The 22,217-nt window shown below is 42.0% G+C and overlaps 1 protein-coding gene across 1 annotated transcript in view; it reads left to right on the top strand.

Annotated features, from left to right (window-relative positions):
* The window catches only part of ABCC8 (ATP binding cassette subfamily C member 8), a 140,402-nt gene that overhangs the window by 77,504 nt on the left and 40,681 nt on the right, over window positions 1-22,217 (top strand). The window contains exons 17-21 of the mRNA XM_045017170.1: window positions 8,826-8,861; window positions 11,559-11,594; window positions 14,535-14,633; window positions 18,033-18,117; window positions 19,854-19,934. Coding sequence (XP_044873105.1) covers window positions 8,826-8,861; window positions 11,559-11,594; window positions 14,535-14,633; window positions 18,033-18,117; window positions 19,854-19,934 — 337 coding nt within the window. The remainder of the gene's footprint in view (window positions 1-8,825; window positions 8,862-11,558; window positions 11,595-14,534; window positions 14,634-18,032; window positions 18,118-19,853; window positions 19,935-22,217) is intronic.

Here is a 22,217-nt window from a genome sequence, read left to right as displayed (position 1 = left end):
GGCTTTTGTATGAACAATGCAGAGAGAAAGCTACTGCACCCCAAAACTTGAATAAGGGACAGTCGCAGTCTGGTCTTCTAAATTTCAAGTCAAATTTCAATTAATGTACTGTATACTACACTTTTATAAGATTTTCAATAACACCCCACTCTCTCTGCTCATTATCAGAGATAAATGTGTGTGAATGTTTTTTATCTTGTGCATATTACAAGAATAGATTTTTTTTCCCAGTTTTACTAGCTGCACTGTGTCATAAGACTCTTTATGGTACAATTGTTTGCATGAAGTCTATGGACAAGTTGCACAGGAACAGATATAAATACATTTTCTTCCAGCTGACTGGGAATTAAGGAACAAGCATGCAGTTATAGGACACTCTGATTGGCTAATAATGATTCTCAGCCAATCAATGAACAGGGATTTTACATAATGCACTGTTTCAGAGACGTATCAGAGGGGTAGCCGTGTTAGTCTGGATCTGTAAAAGCAGCAAAGAGTCCTGTGGCACCTTATAGACTAACAGACATTTTGGAGCATGAGCTTTGCATCCGACAAAGTGGGTATTCTCCCACGAAGGCTCATCCTCCAAAACGGAAGTGGGTATTCTCCCACGAAAGCTCATGCTCCAAAACATCTGTTAGTCTATAAGGTGCCACAGGACTCTTTGCTGCTGTTTCAGAGAAGTAACTGCACCCTCAGCCAGTCAGAGTGCTATACATTTTCATAATTGTTGATAAAACCTAGCTCAAAGTGCTTTACAAAGGAGGTCAGTATCATTATCCCCATTTTACAGGTCAGGAAACTGAGGTACTGATTGGTTATGTGAGTTGCTCAAGGTCACCCAGCAGGTTGTTGGCAGAGCCAAGAATAGAAAGCAGGTCTCCCAAGTCTTAGTCCAGTGCTTTATCTACACCGCTTTGGAGAGAAACCAGAGTATAACCATCAGAAAGTTATGCATCAGCAGGTGTACAGCATCCTTTCACTCTGATTAGCTGAAATAACTCCATTTCAGTAAAACTGTAAATATTTTATTTAAAAATAACATCATTAAAATGTTATTTTAACTGCTGATTCTAAACTAAAGCAGATGAAATTGAGTCTTATCAGACTGTTTATAAATATCACTGGCTTGTTGGCCAAGTATGTGCTCAACAACAGTGTAAAGGTCATGACTGGTTTCAATTTCTTTTATCCCATTGCACCAAAGTATGACAGGTTCAAATCCAGCAGTTATCACATTTGCTTTGCTATCTGTCACGTGTATACAGGAGCTTCCAACTGAAACAACCTTAGCACAGCTCCTACTGAGTTCCCGAGGGCATGATTCTTTTTTCATCTTTCAGAACCAGTCTGTAGAACGTTCTGCAGGGATCCCAGTTTGAGTGTTGGCTTCAGTTATATAAGAACATAAGAACGGCCGTACCGGGTCAGACCAAAGATCCATCTAGCCCAGTATCTGTCTTCCGACAGTGGCCAATGCCAGGTGCCCCAGAGAGAGTGAACCTAACAAGTGATCTCTCTCCTGCCATCCATCTCCATCCTCTGACAGACAGATGCTAGGGACACCATTCCTTACCCATCCTGGCTAATAGCCATTTATGGACTTAACCACCATGAATTTATCCAGTTCTCTTTTACACACTGTTATAGTCCTAGCCTTCACAATCTCCTCAGGTAAGGAGTTCCACAAGTTGACTGTGTGCTGCGTGAAGAAGAACTTCCTTTTATTGGTTTTAAACCTGCTGCCTATTAATTTCATTTGGTGACCCCTAGTTCTTGTATTATGGAAATAAGTAAATAACTTTTCCTTATCCACTTTCTCCACATCATTCATGATTTTATATACCTCTATCATATCCCCCCTTAGTCTCCTCTTTTCCAAGCTGAAGAGTCCTAGCCTCTTTAATCTTTCCTCATATGGGACCCTCTCCAAACCCCTAATCATTTTAGTTGTCCTTTTCTGAACCTTTTCTAGTGCCAGTATATCTTTTTTGAGGTGAGGAGACCACATCTGTACACAGTATTCGAGATGTGGGTGTACCATGGATTTATATAAGGGCAATAATATATTCTCAGTCTTATTCTCTATCCCCTTTTTAATGATTCCTAACATCCTGTTTGCTTTCTTGACTGCCTCTGCACACTGTGTGGAAGCACAGGGATTACTGACCTCCTTTGTAAATTGTACACACCTGCAGTACAGCAACCAGATGGGGGCTGCACTGATTTGATAAGACTGCCCTAGTTTCTGGCCAGGCAGATTCTAAGGGGATGTCTACACTGGCAGAGGTACAGTGCCAGCAGCTAAAGCACCGCTCAGAGAGCACTGAAGGGAAATGGTGGTTGTGTGTTCACACTGTTAGCTTCCTGCGCAATAGCGTGTTCACACTTGCGACACTTGCAGCAGTATTCAGAGAGGTGCATTTTGGGCAGCTACCCCACAGAGCATCTCTTCCTCTTCTGCTGCTAAGACTTGTGGGAAGGTGGAGGGAGTTGCAGGGCATCCCTGGGTCCTGACCCAAAGCCCCGTGATGCACTGCTTCCCATCCCAGCAATCCCTGTGCTTCCATCCACATTTGGTGTCATATTCCAACGGTTTGTGTACTGCGCACTCTGCCTCTTTGGTTTGCAGGAATGGTTCCCAAACTGTTGTCCAGTATGCTGCTCATTCTAACTAACATGTCATGAGTGGCAGTGGAGTGATTCCTTAAACGACAAAGGCAAAAGGAGTGCAACATTGATCTCACCACGCCTAGTAACTTCGACACAAGATTGCTTGTGGCATTCATGGAGGTGCTGACCACAGTGGGCTCAGGAAACAAACACTGAGTGGTGGGGTGGGATCACATCGTCGTGCACATCTGGGATGCTGAGCAGTGGCTGCAGAACTTGCGGATGAGGAAAGTCACATTCATGGGACTGTGCGATGAGCTCTCCCCAGTCCTACGATGCAAGGAAACAAGAATGAGAGCTGCCCTGTCACTGGAAAAGTGTGTGGCGATTGCACTGTGGAAGCTGGCTACTCCAGACTGCTACTGATCAGTTGCTAACCAGTTCGGAGTGGGAAAGTCAACCATTGGACTCATGTTGACAGAAGTGTGCAGGGCCATTAATCGCATCCTGCTCCGAAAGACCGTGACTCTGGGCAATGTGCATGACGTGGATGGCTTTGCACAAATGGGCTTCCCTAACTGCGGAGGGGCGATAGATGGCACGTATATTCCAATTCTGGCACCAGACCACGTAGCCACCAAGTACATTAATTGGAAGGGGTATTTCTCTCTTTCTCCAGGTGCTTGTGGCTCACCATGTGCATTTCACGGACATTAACGCAGGCTGCTCCAGAAAGGTGCATGACGCATGCATCTTTTGGAACACTGGCCTGTTCAGGAATCTGCAAACAGGGACTTTGTTCCCGGACCAGAAGATCACCGTAGGGGAAGTCAAAATGCCCATTGTGATCCTGGGAGACCCTGCCTATCCCTTAATGCCATAGCTTATGAATCCATACCCAGGGCACCTTGACAGCAGCAAGCAGTGGTTCAACAACAGGCTGAGCAAGTACAGAATGACTGAGTGTGCTTTTGGCTGTTTAAAGGCCCACTGGCTCTGCATATATGGGAGGCTGAACCTGGCCGATGACAATATTCCAGTGCTCCATAATATTTGTGAAGGGAAGGGTGAAAGCTTCACTCAGGGCTGGACCGCTGAGGCTCAACACTTGGAGGCTGAACTGAACAGCCAGAAACCAGGGCTATTAGAGGGGTGCAGTGTGGGGCCATAAGGATCAGGGATGCCTTGAGGCAGCAATTTGAAGCTGAAAGCCACTAATATTTGTTGCTATACTTGGGAGTGCAGTGCTTGTAATGCTAGGAGGTGATTGTGATTGGTGCAGATGATGCAATATGAAGGTTTAAGATGTCTGTTGCTTTGCAGGGCTCTGTTTGCTTTCAGTTACTGGAATAAAGATTGCTTTCAAACCAACACAATTCTTTTATTAAAAAACAACAACCGGAGGAGAGAGACAAACAAAAAAACCCATCAGCACTGAGGAGGATGGGGGAAGGGAAATTCCCAGGAGGAGGTGGGGTCCCAGGACAGCTAAAGATCTGTGTATGTCCAGGGATCATATCCAACCTTCTCCTTTGGAGTACAGTGCAGCAGGTATTGTACTTCAGCAGGGCCAAACTGCAGAGGGATGGGTGTTGAGTGCAGTGGAAGACCACAGTGCTGGACTGTGATGGGGGAAGAGTGGAATTACACTGGTACAGACTGGAGCCAGGAGGTTGATACAAGTGTATTGGCAGTGTCTTGGGCGGGGGAATGGGAAAGAGTTTTGCGACAGCAGCTGCAGGGGAGGGCAGGCACAGAGCTATTATTGCCGGTACTCACATACCTGTCACTAACTGGCTGACCCCAAGCAAGCACACATGAGCCAGAAGCCCTGCAAAATGGTGAGTAGCCACATGGGCAGGGTCAATCAGTGTTCCCGGACCCTACTACACTGGTCACATGGCTCTTGGGGCGAGCCAGCACTGTAGGGGGGGGGCTGATAATCATTCCTGTCAGTACATTTTCCACAGGCTGTGTTCATTATGAAAGATATCTCTTTGCTGAGGGTTAGCAGGGAATCAAGGGAGGGTCTTCTCCAAGCCTGCGGCTTCCGCCCTGGCCCCTATGAGGCTTGCCTGTGTGCAGCAATGGTCCCCACTCCAGTGACGGCAGAGTGGCGTGGGAAAGTTACCATTAATGGGGTAAGAAACAAAGCAGCTCTGCCAAAGAACCTGCAGCAGCGGATTGCCCAGTATCTCCATGAGAGTTTCCTGGAGATCTCTGAGGCAGATTCCCGTGAAGTGGGGGAATCAATCAACAGCCTGGTCCGCCTCAGACTAGGCATGTGGTGATACGTGCATCAAACAAACACAAGCATGCTTTCTGCAACCCTCCTGCCCCCAACAACTTGCTTCAGCAGTTCCCAGAATCAAAGCCACTTACCAAGGGCCTCCTCTCCTGTTTTCACTTTGCCAAACTCCAACAGCTGTGACTGGCTAGCCTCCTCCGGGGTAGAAAAGAGCTCCTGGCTACATGCATCTCAGATCTCCAAGTCATCTTCTGCCTCTGGGTCCCCCTCCCCCTCCACATCCTTGTCCAAGATTTCCTCCTCCTGGCTCAGTCCAGTCTCGACTGGCATGTGAGCCACTGAAGTATCCACAGCGGCCTTTGCAGTGGAAGTGGGGTCATCTCCAAGAATGGCACAGCGCCAGAGCGGCGATTTGCCTCCTGCGCATTGTGATAGGCATTCCACAGCTCCTTCACTTTGACCCTGCACTGCAGTGTGTCCCGGTCATGGCCCCTTTCTGTCATGCATCGTGAAATCTATCCATAGGTATCATAATTCCTATGGCTGGAGCACAGCTGGGACTGGACAGCCTCCTCTCCCCAAATGCTGATGAGGTCCAGTAGCTTAGCATTGCTCCAAGTGGAGAATTGCCTGGTGCGTGGAGCAGGCATGGCCACCTGGAAAGACATGCTGAGACCTCTGCACGCATCACCAAGCAAACATGAAGGGGACTTTCAAAATTCCAGAGGAATTTACATGGTGGGGATGATGGTTGGTCACCTGAAGGCGGGGCAGTAGAGTTTAAACCGATGACCAGAGAGGCGAGAACAGGCATCGTGGGACACTTCCCGGAGGCCAATCGCAGCGCTGTAATTGACCAGAGTCTATGCTGGCACCACAGCACTGTAGCCCCGGTGCAGAAAGCTGTATGCCTCTTGTTGGGGTAGTTTTTTTTACAGTGCTACAACTGTGCAGGTTCTGCACACTAAGTGGCTTAGCAGTGTGTACACCTCAGGAGTTACAGTGCAGAAAGCTGCTTTACTAAGCAGAAACTTGCCAGTGTAGACAAGGCCTAAGGTTCAAAGAGGGTAATCTTATCAAAAAAAATCACCATAATTTGCTGTCCTAGCTCAGGCAGTCATATGTGCCCCAGATTAGTATGGTCTATGTTATAGTACAGGGCAATTCTTGGCTCCAGTAACTCACGTTGCAAAATAACTCTTAATTCCATTGCTCCAAATTGTTTCCCACAAGGACATTGCTCTAATGAAATTGGAAGGTCTATCCTTCATATATTTTAAAGAGAAAATGTATGATTCCCAATGATTTCAATGGGCGTTAAGTGCCTATGCACTTTTGAAACTCCCACTAAATATCTATCTGCATCTTTAGATGCCTAAATATCTTTTTAAATTTGGCCCTAGATGCAGTGGTCACAGCTGTAATGTTTGGAATGTGCCACTATAAGAATTGGAATGAAATGCCTCTAAGGTGCCATAATTATGCAGAAAAGTGGGGATAAAGAGCAAGGGGAAGAAGACAGAGGACACGGAAGAATGCAAAAAGAAGATTGAATTTGGGGAATGTTATCCTAAGAACATAAGAATGGCCATACAAGGTCAGATCAATGGTCCATCTAGCCCAGTAGCCTGACAGTGGCCAGTGCCAGATGCTTGAGAGGGAATGAATAGAACAGGGCAATTATCAAGTGATCTAGTCCCAGCTTCTGACAGTCAGAAGTTTAGGTTCACTCAGAGCATGGTATTGCATTCCTGACCATCTTGGTTAATAGCTGTTGATGGGCCTATCCTCCATGAACTTATCTGGTGGGTTTTTTAACCCAGTTAACTTTTGGCCTTCACACGTTCCCTGGCAATCAGTTGCACTGGTGTCTCTGTGTTGTGTGAAGAAGTACTTCCTTATGCTTAAAACAAACCTGCTGCCTATTAATTTCATTGGGTGACTCCTAATTCTTGTGTTATGTGAAGGGGATTAATTATATTTTCTTATCACTTTCTCCGCACCATTCATGATTTTATAGACCTCTATCTTATCACCCCTTATTTGTCTGTTTCCTAAACTGAACAGTCCCAGTCTTTTTAATCTCTCTTCAAATGGCAGCTGCCCTTGTGTTTTGTTGCTCTTCTCTACGCCTTTTCCAATTCTAATACACTCTACCTCGATAGAACGCTGTCCTTGGGAGCCAAAAAATCTTACTGCATTATAGGTGAAACCGTGTTATATTAAACTTTCTTTGCTCCACCGGAGTGCGCAGCCCCGACACCACCCCATCCCCCGAAGCACTGCTTTACCGCGTTATATCCAAATTCGTGTTATATCGGGTGGCGTTATATCGAGGTAGCGGTGTATATCTTTCTTTGGAGATGAGGCAACCAGAACTGTATGCAGTATTCCAGGTGTGAGCATACTATCGATGTATACAGTGGCATTATGATAATTTCTATCTCATCTACCCCTTTCCTAATGTTCTGTTTGCTTTTTTGACTGCCACTACATATTGACCAGATGTTTTCAGAGAAAATGTGCTCAATACTTTACAGGAACACAGAGCAAGGACCTGATTTAGCATTACTTGTACTAAAACCGACACTTTCTAGGATCAGGATTCAGGTAATGCAGTAACTCAGATACAGGCTCATCACAGTGTATTGCTGGACCATGTGTTACTTATTCAGAGGATGATGATGCCACTCAGGGACTGCCTTGAGTAGGGTGTCACAAGCTGCCTGAGGGAGAGCTCAGTAGAATGGGTGTTACCGGCCATGAGTGACCCCCCTGAGGCTGAAAGGATCCGTACTGCCCATCTCAGATACAGTCCCTTCCTGCACTACCCAGTGCAGAGAAGGACCATGCAGGCTGCATAATCCTGCTCTTAACCCACTCCACAGGCTGACATAGGGGAATGAGGCCAAGTCTCTACCTCTCCCTGCCCCCATTTGGGGGTGATGTGTGCTACAGGGACTCAGACTGTCCCTGGTCCTTGTGGAGGGCATGCAAGGGATGGAGAAGATTTTCAATATATCAGCCTTTTCAGTGTTTCAGTAAAGAATATATTGCTGTTGAATAAACTTGCTATGCATTAAGATTCATGAGCTTTTGGACAGGAAGGTGCGGTGGGGTTTACTTTTGATTATGTAGTAGCTTATGTGAGTAAAATGTAGGTTAATTGTGTGGGGGAGAGAATTTTTTAGTACAATAATGCATAGAAAAAATACAACATGTTGGCAAGCTCTCAGGAATTCTGTAGTCAATTGAATTTAGGTACTATGATGGCTTATTATGGACTAACTTTTCAAAGGGACCATAACCTAGCTTTTTAAACAGCAGGTGCAGTTTTTTCCCATGTGCCTGCACAAACTTGCATTTGTTCACACGAATGGGGTAATTAGGTCACCCCCGTTAAAGCACAAAAATTATGCCCCTTCCTAATTTCATTTGGTTATCCCCATTGGACACAAACACTGCTTTCCATTTCCTCACTGGATCTGAAATGAGCGTGACTCAGAAAAGGCATGGCACATTTATATATGTAATAGATTGCTGTGTCAAAACAACTTGGTTTTTAAACAACTTGATACATTTGAAAATAGTCTAGACAATAATCCTCTGTCCCTCTTACACACCTACGTACATATACACACCTCCTAAGAACAGTGTTGACCTTGGCTGGATAAGACATAGCCCTAGGCACTTATAGAAGTCTCAAGTGTTGTTCAGAGCTGAATGAGCTGACTATGAGGAAAACACTGCTGGACACAAATTCACTTTTTTTTTATGACTGCTAAAACAAAGTGCAATTTCTGTAGAAGGAACAGATGCTGCTGTCTTCAAACAGCAGCAGCCTGTGATAAACACTGTTTGCAGTCTATACACAAAGTAGAATTTAATTGTTACTCTTTCTGGGGCAGATTGCTCATATTTACTTAAGTAAACCATCTTTGTCTGCTTTTTATTTGTGATGCAGCAGTATTCCTGACAGCGAGACAGGGGAAGATGTCAGGTATGGTATTATATGTGATTGTTGATCTTTCTACTTCCTACTAAATTAATCACAGTGGAAGGAACCAAAGGGGAATTCAGCTTGTCAAACTATTAAATACCATTAAAGAAAAAAAAGTAAGGTGAGGATTTTTTTTTTTAAAGTCAGTGGGACTTGTGCTCTTAAGCCACTTAGGATAAAATTTTCCAAAGCACCTAAGTGACTTTGGCTCCTAAATCACGTAAGTACTTTCACGAATCCCACTGTAAATTCCTAAATCAGGTTATTCCCTAGTTCCACACTTTCAGCGCTAATCAGCACTTTCTAGCACTATCACTTTAAAAGTCTCATTTGTTAATGTAATCTTTCACCTTTACCCTTGTCTTCATTTCCTTCATCCTGTCATGAGGCTTTTATTTTCACATGCCCCAGGTCTTCGGGCATGTGGGAAATTAAAAAACGTGTGGGGAGTACAGATTAGTCCATGTCTTTGCTGGGCATCCTGGCATGGAAATTATGTTTGCCTTATAGCTAATTTGAGAGCTGAGTTCATCTTAGATTTCTGGAATACTCAAATCTCATTCTGGAACAGACATTGCCGTGCTTGGCATCTTAGCCTGGCATGCAAACATGTGGAATGTTGTACAGGTGACAGTTCTAAAAAATCATGGGTGAAATCCTGGCCCCATTAAAATCAATGAGACCTTTGTCATTGATTTCAGTGGAGCCAGGATTTCACCCTATGTCCTTTTTTCTGGCTCTCCCTATAGTGTGTGTCCTTTACTGACCCAGAATGTCTTCCTGGCTCTCTGAAGCATTAATTACTCTACTGATAGTACTTTTGGATCATCATGCTCCTCCGCTACTGCTTTGCTTGTTTCTCAAGTTTGTCCCCCTACCCATCAGATTGAGTACCTTTCACTATGCTTATTTCCCACCTAATTATGCATCTGATAGATCCCTTTGACAAGATCTTATTCCTGACCTACCGTACATTTCCCTCTTACTCTCCAATGTTCCTTTACAGCCTGTTTATCTGCCATTACTATAAAGCAGTTCCTTATGCCTAATTCCTGAGCCTGATTTCAAGTTTTCTGTTCTCCTTACCTGTTCTGCATTGTCAAACCAACTAATATTTCTTTGTGAATAAGGGTTATCAATTGACTGCTTATAAAGAGACAGAAGTCATATGGCTTGCTGATTCTTTATTGGTTTGCATTACACTGGATTAAGACGCTGTGCAAAATGTAGTTATTTCATTATTTGTGTCATCAGTTATATTAAAAATGCAGCCAGGAAAATGAAAATAATTTAATAAACAGAGAGGCAACTGACAAACTGTAGACAAGATTACTGTTATTTTTTAAATAAAAAATAATTTATTGCGCACCATTTGCTGTAATAGCTATATCTGCTCATTGTTAGCACTAAAGTGTCAAGTTATTAGAAGTCATTTGCATATCCTTAACCTTATTAACAACAAGAGGAATAGCCTGCACATTTCATTCAGATGTAGGAATTTTGTCAGAAATTTGTAACATCTTGCTGTGCATTTGTAGTGTGTGTTTATCGATATCTACAAATAGATAGAGAGAGCTCCTTGTATTTCAGGGCGCTTTTTAGCATAAAACTGCACTTATTTGTTACTATTCCTACTAAACATGGTTCGTTAAAGGTTCTAATCTTCCTTTGTGTTTGCATTTTGAGTTTTTAAACAGTTTGTGAAATCCTTATACATTGTGTTTGCACTACAGGCAATATTCTGCCCTAATTCACATCTGTGCAACCCCTCTAAAATCAATGTGACTGCATGGGAGAACTGAGAGCAGAATTTGACTCTGTATGAGTTCCTGGATTATATGATATACAGAAAAACAGCTGCAATGCCTTGCAATTAATCCCCTTTTTATTTTTTTCAAAATGTACTGGGTTTTTTTTTACTGTTTTCATAACAATTAATCCTGTAATATTTCTTTTGTCGTCATTTCTATAGCTAGATATTTGTCTGCTTATAAATGTCCTGGTCTTGCAGGATTTGGGCTCCAAGTGTATAGCTGTCATTTCCATCAGCTTTCTGTTTTAAAAAATGTTTAAATAATCCAGACTTTGAATACATGTTTTTTGTGTCTGAATTGAGAAATATACTAAATGTGCAACAGCATACAAATTCTGCAATACTTTAGCAATATCCTTTGGAATAAATGGGAGTTTTGTGTGCATAAAGGCTGCAAGAATGTGAAGGAGAGGCACTCAGTTGTCTCATAGTTGCATCCGTACAAGAATGCTTTAAAGTATTTGCATTAAATAAAAAATTAGGTGATTTGAAACAGAACATAGTATCTGATCAGAATTAGAGAAACCTACAAGATTTTTATGAAGATTAATAACAAATAAGGCAATGTATATAACAGTGTTGTGTAATTAGCATTTCCTCAACTTCCATTAAGGGTATACAGCTTTTCTCAGATTAGGGCCCTTGAAGTTACCAATTTCTCCGCTGTATTTCCATATCATAAAGAAAAGCATTGTACTTATTAAGGACCTTTACTTCTGTTATATAGCTATATTTGTGATACTGTATTTGGAATGTTAAACCATAAATATATATAATTTTTTACTTATTTAGTTTCACATTTTTTGTGTTAGAATATTTTAATCTGTCTGGTAGGCTGTCTACCAGATAATTTAAAAAAATAACTGATATTTTGATTTCTGCAGCCCAGAGAAGGAAACCGCTGTTGACACGGAAGTCAGGTACAATATTTTAAAACCTAATTGGAAAGAACATCAGTCTCCTATTAATGAGTAGCAACTATTGAGCCTCCTGGGAAATCAGATTGAATTATTTTACTTTCTGTGCAGCTGCTGCAAGCTTTAGAACAGATGAAAACAAACAGAAAAGCAATTAAGCATGTAGACCTTTTTTTGGTATAAATTAGACAATGATATAAACGGATGTTTCTGTGTATTCATAGGTGGTAATGCAGCAGCATTCTACTACCCTGGGACCTGAGTCAGACTGGAGGGGAAAAAAGCAGGGACTCAGTTTATTTCTTGTAAAAATGAAAGAGTAACACAGACTGGTATAAAGACCAACCCAGTGTATCTTCCTCCCTCAGATATGCCAGTGCTGACTTGTAGTGTTTTTGCTGTATCAGCAGTAGACATTCATGAATGTTGCAAAAACTTGAGAAATGCTCAACCTGAATTTTGACCCAGGGCTCCAGAAGCACAATAAAGGGTTTGCAACATACTGTATCTCACCTCACCAATTCTAACTCCACAACATTTTTTGTGTGTTGTTTTTTTGTTTTTTTGTTTTTTGTTTGGTGGTCAAAACTTAACCATCTGCATCCATATATAAACAACTAAATAAATGGCTTTATTTTCAGAGATGCTAATTATGTACATTGACTTGAATTGACTTCTGAAAATCAGGCTTGAATATGGACTTGGGTAAATAATTGAAACTTTTGACCTATGTTCCTAAATGATACATCAATATGGAATTGACTCTGAGTCAACTGGATACTCTCCAGTGAAGTTAATAGTTTCAAATGATTATTCTTCTGATTTCAATGAGAGATTTGAATGAGCAGTTAGATTCCTTATGGGAGACACTATGGGCTTCGGCATAAATTTCTCACGCAGGTAAGAGTTCATGAGAATTTTGCCCATGTAATAAATATGGGATCTACCCCTGTGTGTAAACCTGATCTCAGCTTCCAGCTAAGAAGAATTGGATGTAAAGAGGATGAAATTCACCCCTGTGCAGAGGGCCAACACAAGTCCTGTGGGCCACTAAAGGGCTCAAAATATGGGTTAAATGGGACTTAAGCAATGTGCCTGTGCTGGTTCAGTGTACATGGGTGAATTCACCCACAGTGTGCTAGTCTCCTTAGCAATGTTTTAAAAGACAAAACACATTTCCCATAAGACTTTCCCCCCTGAAACATCACAATCACACTAGCAGTTAACTATTTAGAAAAAACTAATTTGCAGTAACCTTTCAGCAATCTTCAGAACTTGTACAATTTTAACCCATAGAAGTGAATGAGAGACACTCTGGACTTTAAAATGAATTGATGAATACATATTAATCCTATAACATATGCACTGATTTCTTCTAAAAATTATATGTAAACTTCACAATAATTTAACTAATGGTTTCTTTTTGAGTTAGGACTGAATGCCTGTGAGGAGTTAGACCTAGGATAAAGGGTTTTTGAGGTTTCATTTCAGCTATGAGCCAAGAATATTCATCAAACATAATTAAAATTCCAACTGAGTGTGTACTTTTTGTGCTCAGAAATGATGTCTAGAATGCGCTAATAAAGCCTTTTGGGGTAGCATAACACTGTCCTCTCTGCTCCTCAAAGAAACTTGTCTCATAAAAATTTCTAGGCAAGTCTTCCTGAAGACTTGACAGAAGATCAGGACAGATGACCTCGGTTTCTGATAAGAAAGGTGTCCAGCACACTTGGCTGTCAGCACATGATTTGAATTGCATTAATGTCCAGCTAGAAGAGGAGTGATGAAATGGCTGCTCCAGCAGACAAAGATAGTGATCTGGGGAAGGCAAGCAACATTTTAAAAAGGGAAAAAACTATTTAATTTAAATAAAACACGTCAGGCCAAATCTTGCTGATCTTACTTTGGTGAGCAGTCTCATTGAAACCGACTTCTTGAATGAGGAAGGCCACTAGGGGTCAGTACCCTATATTTATCCAGGAACTGTCTAGCTACATATGTGGGAATTAAGGTCTTGATCCTACAAGGTGCTGAGAGTCCTCAATTTGGATTAACGTCAGTACAGTCAGGCTGATTCTGTACTGAGGTAACCTCCCACCCTGTAATAGAGGAGGCACCATGGTTTATCACTGGTGAGAAACCCCTAGCAACCATGCCTCTGAAATACTGGGGAGTGGGAGGAGTAGGAGGACCAAGCCTTCTGTGGTGATAGACTGGGTGTACTCTCTGAGACCTGCAGATTCTTGAGGCTGACCCCTACCTACTGTTGCACAGTGAGGGCAAACATTGCATTTGGTGGGACAAAATGGAGACAACTACACAAGGGGAATCTATCAGAGTCTTCCTCACTACTAGCCCTCTCCTATTACTTTTTCTGTGTTATGGGGCAATATTTTACCTGAGAAATCCAAAGAACTATTATTTTGGGGAAAAACTGTGTTTGTTTTGTTATTGTTTGTTTGTTTTTTGAACTCCTTAAATATGCCTTTTCAAAATATCCCTTTTGTAATGTATTATGTATTCCTCTGTGATACCTGTCTGGTCAGCTGCTATACACTTTCTATTAGGCTCTCAGAACAATGCTGTAACTAGACTTCCTTGCATTTACTGGCTTGCCTCACAATACCCTCATTACTCAAGCAGAATATGCTGTGTGTTAGCTTTCTCTTAAACTCACGTCAAAGAAGAAAATAAATTAGGGAACAAATGTATTTTTCCATTCAAAACCTTTGTTAGGAAAACAATGACAATATGCAAGAGGGGTTCTAATTATATAACATTTCTTTGGTGAGAGATGTGATATGTGGAAAATGCATTTGCCTTAATGAAGGGAAATAGAAAGGTTGCATTAGTGAAGACTCATTACCAGTTTCTGCGTTATATGTTTGTTTTTTGTTTTGTTTTTTAATTGTACTGATGAGGTGGGAATTCCTGTTTTTCCAGGAAAAGAGGATCAGTGGCATATGCCTCACAAAAACCATGGCTGCTCAATGCTACTGTGGAAGAGAATATCATTTTTGAAAGCCCCTTCAACAAACAAAGGTAACATGTTTCAGCACCCTGCCAATAAAAGGAAGGGAAAGATTAATTGCCTTTCACAGAGACAACTGCATTAGCTGTTTATGGCTAACAGGTCATATTCTCCTCCTTGGTTACCTGGTTTGCCAGTAATGGTGTCTTGGTATGATGCACGGCATGGTCAGGTGACTCAGGGATCTCCTTCTCGCCAGCAGTCCTGTGTTGACAGCAGACATAATATTGCTTGTTGAATGCAAGAGGGAACTTCTCACTATTTAGACAGTGGTCCATGTCTCCACAACAGACATATGTTCCTGAGAGAGAGGATAGTCATCCACTCAGCGGGCTCAGTTGCTTTGGACCAAATTCTTTTCTCAATCACTCTGATTTTACACTAGTGTAATGGAAGAAGAATTGGGTGTATTTTATCTGCTCCTGTATGAGACAGACACAATGGGCCTAATTCTGTTCCAATTTGTCCCCGTTTAATTCCACTGACTTCAGCGGAGATACTCCTGATTTATATTGGCATAAGCGAACTCAAAATCAGTCCCAATGCCTTCAGTCACAGCTGCTCAGATGGTGCCCCTCCTCTCCTACTCCCTCTGACAGGGGTTTGGCTCCAAGAGCTTAATTGAGCCCTTTGGCTTCCGTGGGAGTTTCATTTGTGTAGAGGAGAGGAGAATTTGGTTCATTTTTCTAAGAAAACAGAGTTATGCTCCTGTAAGGCTGAGACGCTGGAACTAAAGTTACTCATTTCATTGCAAAAGAATCCAGTGTTTACATCAGATTACCACAATAAATGTCCAATGATAACATTGTTTCAGCTAACTGGGCTACCCCAGAGATACACATACCATTACTGACATTTATTATTCAATATTGAACCACCTCTTCACAAGAAAACTGTGAAAACTCCTTATAATTTCCCAGATATGACATTGTATTTACCCATGTCTTACACTTCCAGAGCCAGCCTCTCTATTGTGTACTGTCTGCCCATATTTGTGGCATTTGCAACTTCTGCTCAGTACTGCTGGGAATAATATCAGTGTTACAAACTCTTAGGTTATATGATGGAACCCTGTTTTTTTATTACAAATGTAACTGCACTTTAAATAATGCTGTTTTGAGGGAGGAAGCTGGTGTGCCAGCAAAAGTAATTACTAGACAGCCCATTCTCCTTTCAAAAAACACAGAACATTAAACAAACACTTCAGCTCCAGGTCTGGGGCCATCTGTTAGGTGAACAACTGACCATATGTTTCTGAGGCATAAATTTATAAACTGCTCCTTCAGCCAGATATATTTTGATATTTGATGTATTTTGATCAATTTCTTGTGAAAATGTATGTATGATAAAAGTTCATCTGACTTCGTAGTGCATGGAGATCCACCAAAAAAATCATTTTAGGAGCTTTTGTTCCTTCCAAAGGATAGCTATGTGTGATGCACAGTATTTAACAGACCACAGTGGCACTTTTGAGTAAACTCTCTTGTAAGTTGATCTTAAAATGTTTTTAAATTTTAAAAATTTGAGATGTTATTGACGATAAGTGGTATGTTTGTGCTTAACCTGGGTGGATCAGCTAATCTTTGAACTCCATTTTTTTACATTCTGAAATAGCATTTGGCATTGAATCTCTACTATTATTGACTTTGGAAAGGAAAGAGAGAGTAGCAAAAAATAATGCTATTTGAAAAATAAAAATAGTTTGAGTAGATTTTTATTTTTTATTTAAAGGGGTCTTGCTAAGTGCTCTGTTGCAACATTTTTCTTTCCAAATGACTGTTTTGCATTGCCCAGGAGATAAAATAGGCCAAATTCTACTCAGATTTAGACCCTGTGCAATCATTGACTCCAGTGGAATTGCATGGAATGAAAGTCAGTGACAAATCTGGCCCCGGTGGCTTCTGAATCTAGGAATGTTGTCATGTCTCCCTTCATTTTTGCCACCAGTGCTCTGCTCTCTCTTGGCTGCTAGGGTTCCAATAAAACAGCTGAACAAGCTTAATTAGAAATATTGATAGAATAACCCCATTTGATTGAATAAGATCTTTACAAGTTCCTGTTAACTTGAAACCTAAAAAGTCTCTTAAAGTGAGTTTAAAATGGTATCAGGTGTCTCACCTACAGGGGCGGCTCTAGCCATTTCGCCGCCCCAAGCATGGCGGCATGCTGCGGGGGGCTCTCTGCCGGTCACCGGTCCCGCCTGCAGGAGGTCCACCGGAGCTGCCTGCCGCCCTCCCGGTGACCGGCAGAGCGCCCCCCGCGGCATGCCGCCCCAAGCACGCACTTCGCATGCTGGGTCCTGGAGCTGCCCCTGCTCACCTGCTCCTGAGTAGAGCTGGCTGGGAATTTTCTAGTGAAACAGTTTTTTGTCAGAAATGTCGATTTTTCAAAATTGAAACTTTTTGCAGGAAAGGACTAGTTGTGAAGAGCGTTTCTTGGGTCAGAGTGAAATTTCTGGTCATAATGAGAGAGAGAGAGAAACTCCAGAACAGAATCTCTGAACCAGCAGAACAGGGCCTTGAACATGGGTGTCCTGTATTCCAGCTGAGTGCCCTAAGTACTGGCTATTGACTATTTTGGGGTCTCTCTCACTCTCTGTTGTTCATTTGTTTATTTTTATTTATTTTGGGTTTTTTGGTGGAAAATTTTTGAAGATCTCCATTTTGTTCCAATGTGGAACAGGAAAACCATTTCCTATCCATCTCCACTCCTGAGTCCCTCTCCCAATTTTGGTGGCTATACAATCACATTGTATATGTTTTTACTGTTTCTCCCTTGTTTCTGTGAAAGGCCCACACAAACAGAGGAAACTAAGGTCCTGATGCTGCAAACAAGTAAACCTTAAAGACTAACAATGCATCATAAAAGAACCAGTGCCTGCTCTGCCTATTTTTAGCCTGTAAATATTTTTAATTGGTCTGGGGAGCTGGTCTAAGGCAGGGCCACCCGGGGGGGGGCAAGTGGGGCAATTTGCCCCAGGTCTCGGGCCCCACAGGGGCCCCGCGAGCCCTGGCCTGGTGGCGGTCCGGGTCTTTGGCGGCATTTCAGCAGTGGGGGGGCCTTTCGGTGCTGCTGAAGACGCAGAGCAACTGAAGGGCCCCCTGCCGCCGAAATGCTGCCAAAGACCTGGACCACCGCCGGGTGAATACAAGCGCCAAAGCTCCCCTGCTTTGCCCCAAGCCCCCTGAATCCTCTGGGCGACCCTGGTCTAAGGTGCTTTGCTAGCCAAAATGTCATTTACTTGACTATGATTGAAAGGGATTCCATTAGAACAATTAGTGCCTAACAAACAAGTCTTTTCCACCGTGTGACTTTTTACAGCTGGTTAATCTTTGCTCCTATGCAGGTAGAAAGAGTGTTTCTCTGGCAATATCTGTGTGGATTTTGCATTATCTTTTTTGTTTCCACAGGTACAAAGCAGTAATTGACGCTTGCTCCCTTCAGCCTGATATTGACATTCTTCCTCATGGAGACCAAACCCAGATTGGAGAGAGGGTCAGTAACCATCTACAGGATTTGTTTTTGTTTTTCTTTAAATCGTTTCAGTACTCTAGTTGCCAAATAAATCTTTGAGTTAAATATACTTTTGGATCATTAGTCTGAAAGCTCGTCGCTTGGTAAATATGGGAACATTGCTGTTTGTGTGAAATGTGTTGGTTTAAATGTTCTGCTGTCAGAATGTTTTATTAGTCCCACAGTCGCTACCTGAAATATCAGTGCCCAAGCATCACTCTTTGCAGTTTGGTGTCTACAGGCATATAATAAAAGTAAAACTTTACAGTTTTAGAGCACCTTCCATCTGAAGGTATCAGGTAATTAACAAACAATTAATTAAGCCTTGCTATACCCTGGTGAAGTAGGAAAATGCTAATACATTGCAGCTGAAGAAACCAAGGCACAGAAATAAGTAATTTGCTCTAAGCTACACAGTAAATCTCTGAGACAAGGTGGGTGAGGTAATATCTTTGATTGGACCAACTTGTGTTAGTGAGTGAGACAAGCTTTCAAACTTACACAGAGCTCTTCTTCAGGTAAACTTTATCTGAGAAGAGCTATGTGAGGCTTGAAAACTTCTCTCTCGCCAACAGAAGTTGGTCCAGTCAAAGATATTACCTCACTCGCATTGTCTCTCTAACATCCTGGGCCCGACACGGCTACAACTACACACAGTAAATCTGAGTCAGGGCTGGGAATAGAACCTAGATCTCTCATAGCCACCAGATTATGTTTCATCTCAACATAGTCTGATATTGTGATTAAAAAATGCCTCTTGTAATTCAGTTACCTAGTATAATTATGATACCTTAGATAAATAATATGTCATCACAGCATTATACAAACCTTCACATGCCTCAAGAATGTTCTCAAACCAATGTTTCTGAATAAATGATTGGGGGAGTGCCAATTAAAACGTAATTTTAAAAATTGCTGCTACCTTTACAAGAAAAATAAATGTGATATGGGAAAACTCTACCCTTCCTTTCCACCCCACCAGAAGCTGAAAATGTCATTTAGTTTATACGCCCAGCTCAAGGACAGAATGTCCAAAGGTCATCTGCAAACCCAGATCTCTTCAGTGGCACCACCAATGCATCATGACCTTCTCACTAAAAAATGAGTCTAAGGACTAAAGTTAAACTGTTAAGACCTTATTTAAGCACCTGAACAAATGGGCTTTTTTTTCAAACATGTCAAGCACCCAGCTTTTCCCGTGGAACTGAATATAGACATAAAACTTAACTTTAGCCACCTATTTTTTAAAAAATCTGGGTCTAATGCACTAAAAGTTCTCCGCTGATGTTGAAGTACATTTTGAGTGTGGACAAAGAACATTAAAAAGTCAGTTCCAGCTGCTGGTAGCATACAACTGAGGTCATCTAAAAGTTTCCTCTTATCTTGTAAGAGGAAATATGGAACATCTCAGCAAATTAGTGTAATCTGCATTGCAGTTGCATTTGCTCAATAGCAATGAAGGCTTTAACAATTTTACAGTTGTGTATATGTGGCCCAAAATTCATGGTAGAGCATTCCAGATATCAAGGCAATTAGTCTGCTGCTTTCCCAAATGAACAGTAGGGCTACTTTTTCAAAAGGATATACCTGGATTCTTTCACTCCATGGTGTCTTCTCCACAAAAACTTCTAACAAAGCAAAATTTAAGTATTCTGATTTTAGAGCTGGATTAGAGATTTTGTGATCAATTTATTATTTTTTTATCTGTTTACTTCCAGGGTATTAATCTTTCTGGAGGGCAGCGCCAGCGCATCAGTGTGGCAAGAGCACTTTACCAGCAGACAAATGTTGTGTTCCTGGTGAGTAGATGCCATTATGTCTGAGCTGTACGTTGCAGCACCAAGTACACCTCTACCTCGATATAACGCTGTCCTCGGGAGCCAAAAAATCTTACCATGTTATAGGTGAAACCACGTTATATCAAACTTGCTTTGATCCACCGGCGTGCGCAGCCCCCTCCCCCCCCGGAGCACTGCTTTACCGCATTATATCCGAATTCGTGTTATATCGGGTCAGGTTATATCGAGGTAGAGGTGTATATTCATTCAAAATGTTTAATGGGCAGAAAATGAAATTCTGCTCACTGAACCAAAGGGGTAGTCGCAATTGAAATATGTACTACTTTATTTTACTTTTTTTATAGCTAAGATACACAGGGGACAGACCCCCTCCCCATAAATACCACAGATAGATCTTAAGATAAATAATGTAAATAGAAATCATGGATTTGATCCTTCACTTTACCGTGTGGCTGGGAACGTGCCTCCCAGCCTGGGTAGACAGGCTCAAGTTAGTGCACTAAAAATAGCAGTGTGGATGTTGTGACATGGATGGCAGCATGGGATAGCAGCCTAAGTCCAAGTCCCTCTGACCTCTGGGTTTGAGCTTGGGTGGCTGACCCATGCCATTGCCCACGTCACAACGTCCACACCACTCCCTGTTGCAATATAGACATGCCCTCCTCAGTTTCTATTTGAAATGCTGCTTTGACCACTGCATTTATTTTTGGTACTTCAAGATTTTATTTGAGCTAGTACATTTCAAATATTGACTGCAGTATTTGTAAAAATTTCTAAATTCTCATCCATAAAATTAATATTGTCTGTGCCTAAGGCATCTCTTTTCTTTGTGGAAACAAACTCTCTGCCCATCCTGAATTGTTCTCTGCGTATTTTGCCCCAACCGCAATGGAGCTACTATGGGGAGTGGGATTAGGTCCTTGGATTAGTATGAGGAAGAATCAAGTAATCCCCCCCTACACACACATGCTCACTAATGGGTTTATTGATTCTCCTAGCTGATAGTTTCCCTTTTGAGCTCAGCTTTCAAGTGTATGAACCCTTTAAAGTCCTCTGTACCAGCCATGTCATGTGGAGTCAGGAAGGCACTACATCTCAGACAACATCTCTAAGAGCCTAGGAGGCAGATTCATAGGCCTGTCTTTATGAGAAGGGCTCATAGCAATTATGTGATTGCCCCAATGAGTGAAAACCCTTTCCTGGGCAGTGAATATAGCACAAGTAGAGCTGCATTCAAACGAGAACTTTGAAGGCTGAAGTGGAGAAGGGTTCCATGTGAACAGCAGTTGAACATGGGTCAGTCGGTCCTAAGAGATAGGCGAGCGCCGTTTTGAAGGGACGGGCGATGGCCTCCATTGCCCTCGGCCGATCGAAAGGGAGTCGGTTTCAGATCCCCGAATCCGGAGTGGCGGAGACGGGCGCCGCAAGTAAATTTTTAGGGGGGAGGGATAGCTCAGTGGTTTGAGCATTGGCCTGCTAAACCCAGGGTTGTGAGTTCAATCCTTGAAGGGGCCACTTAGGAATCTAGGGCAAAAATTGGTCCTGCTAGTGAAGGCAGGGGGCTGGACTCGATGACCTTTCGAGGTCCCTTCTAGTTCTAGGAGATTGGTATATCTCCAATTATTACCTTTTTTTTTTTGCCAAGTGCCACAGTGGAGTAGGGCCAATATTGGGCCATAAGTTGCCTTTGTCTATCACGAAGAGTACAACATTGCATATGTAGCAGGCATGCACGAAAACCATAGTTAAGGAACGTGATCAGTTTTGATCCAAATCCATAGACCAAGGGAATTCAGCATTTCACCTGTCAACTTCAGATACATTTTTTTAACCCTGCACAGTGTTTTAGATGTATGGTTCCCATGGACTTTACTTGGAACTAGGTGACTAAAACCCCATGCAAAGATTTGAGAATATACTCTTTGTCAGGGTGTGAGGTTACTGTAACATATGTGTGACCATACCTGACACCTTGAATTTCCTTCATTTCTACCCTTCATTTTATTATATTCTGATTTATTACACCCTCAAAAATCATCATCGCTACATCATCATTGCTTCTAGATATTTTAAATTATTTTTATTGATTTTTGTAAATGTACCAATACAACAATAAACGTATTAAGTGTAATTACAATATGACATTATTCCAAAATTCGGGGCGGGGGGGAATAAGGGTGTCAGATTTTCAAAAGCATCTAACTTTGACCTAACTCTGCCTCCACTGAATTTGATTGCAAAACTCCTATTGATTTCAGTGGGATAGAGCAGACATAACTCAAT

This window comes from Mauremys mutica, chromosome 4 (genome assembly GCF_020497125.1).
Source record: "Mauremys mutica isolate MM-2020 ecotype Southern chromosome 4, ASM2049712v1, whole genome shotgun sequence".
In the NCBI taxonomy this organism is placed as follows: Eukaryota; Metazoa; Chordata; order Testudines; family Geoemydidae; genus Mauremys; species Mauremys mutica.
Note: the sequence above shows the minus strand (reverse complement) of the source record. Positions and strands in the feature narration are given on the sequence as shown.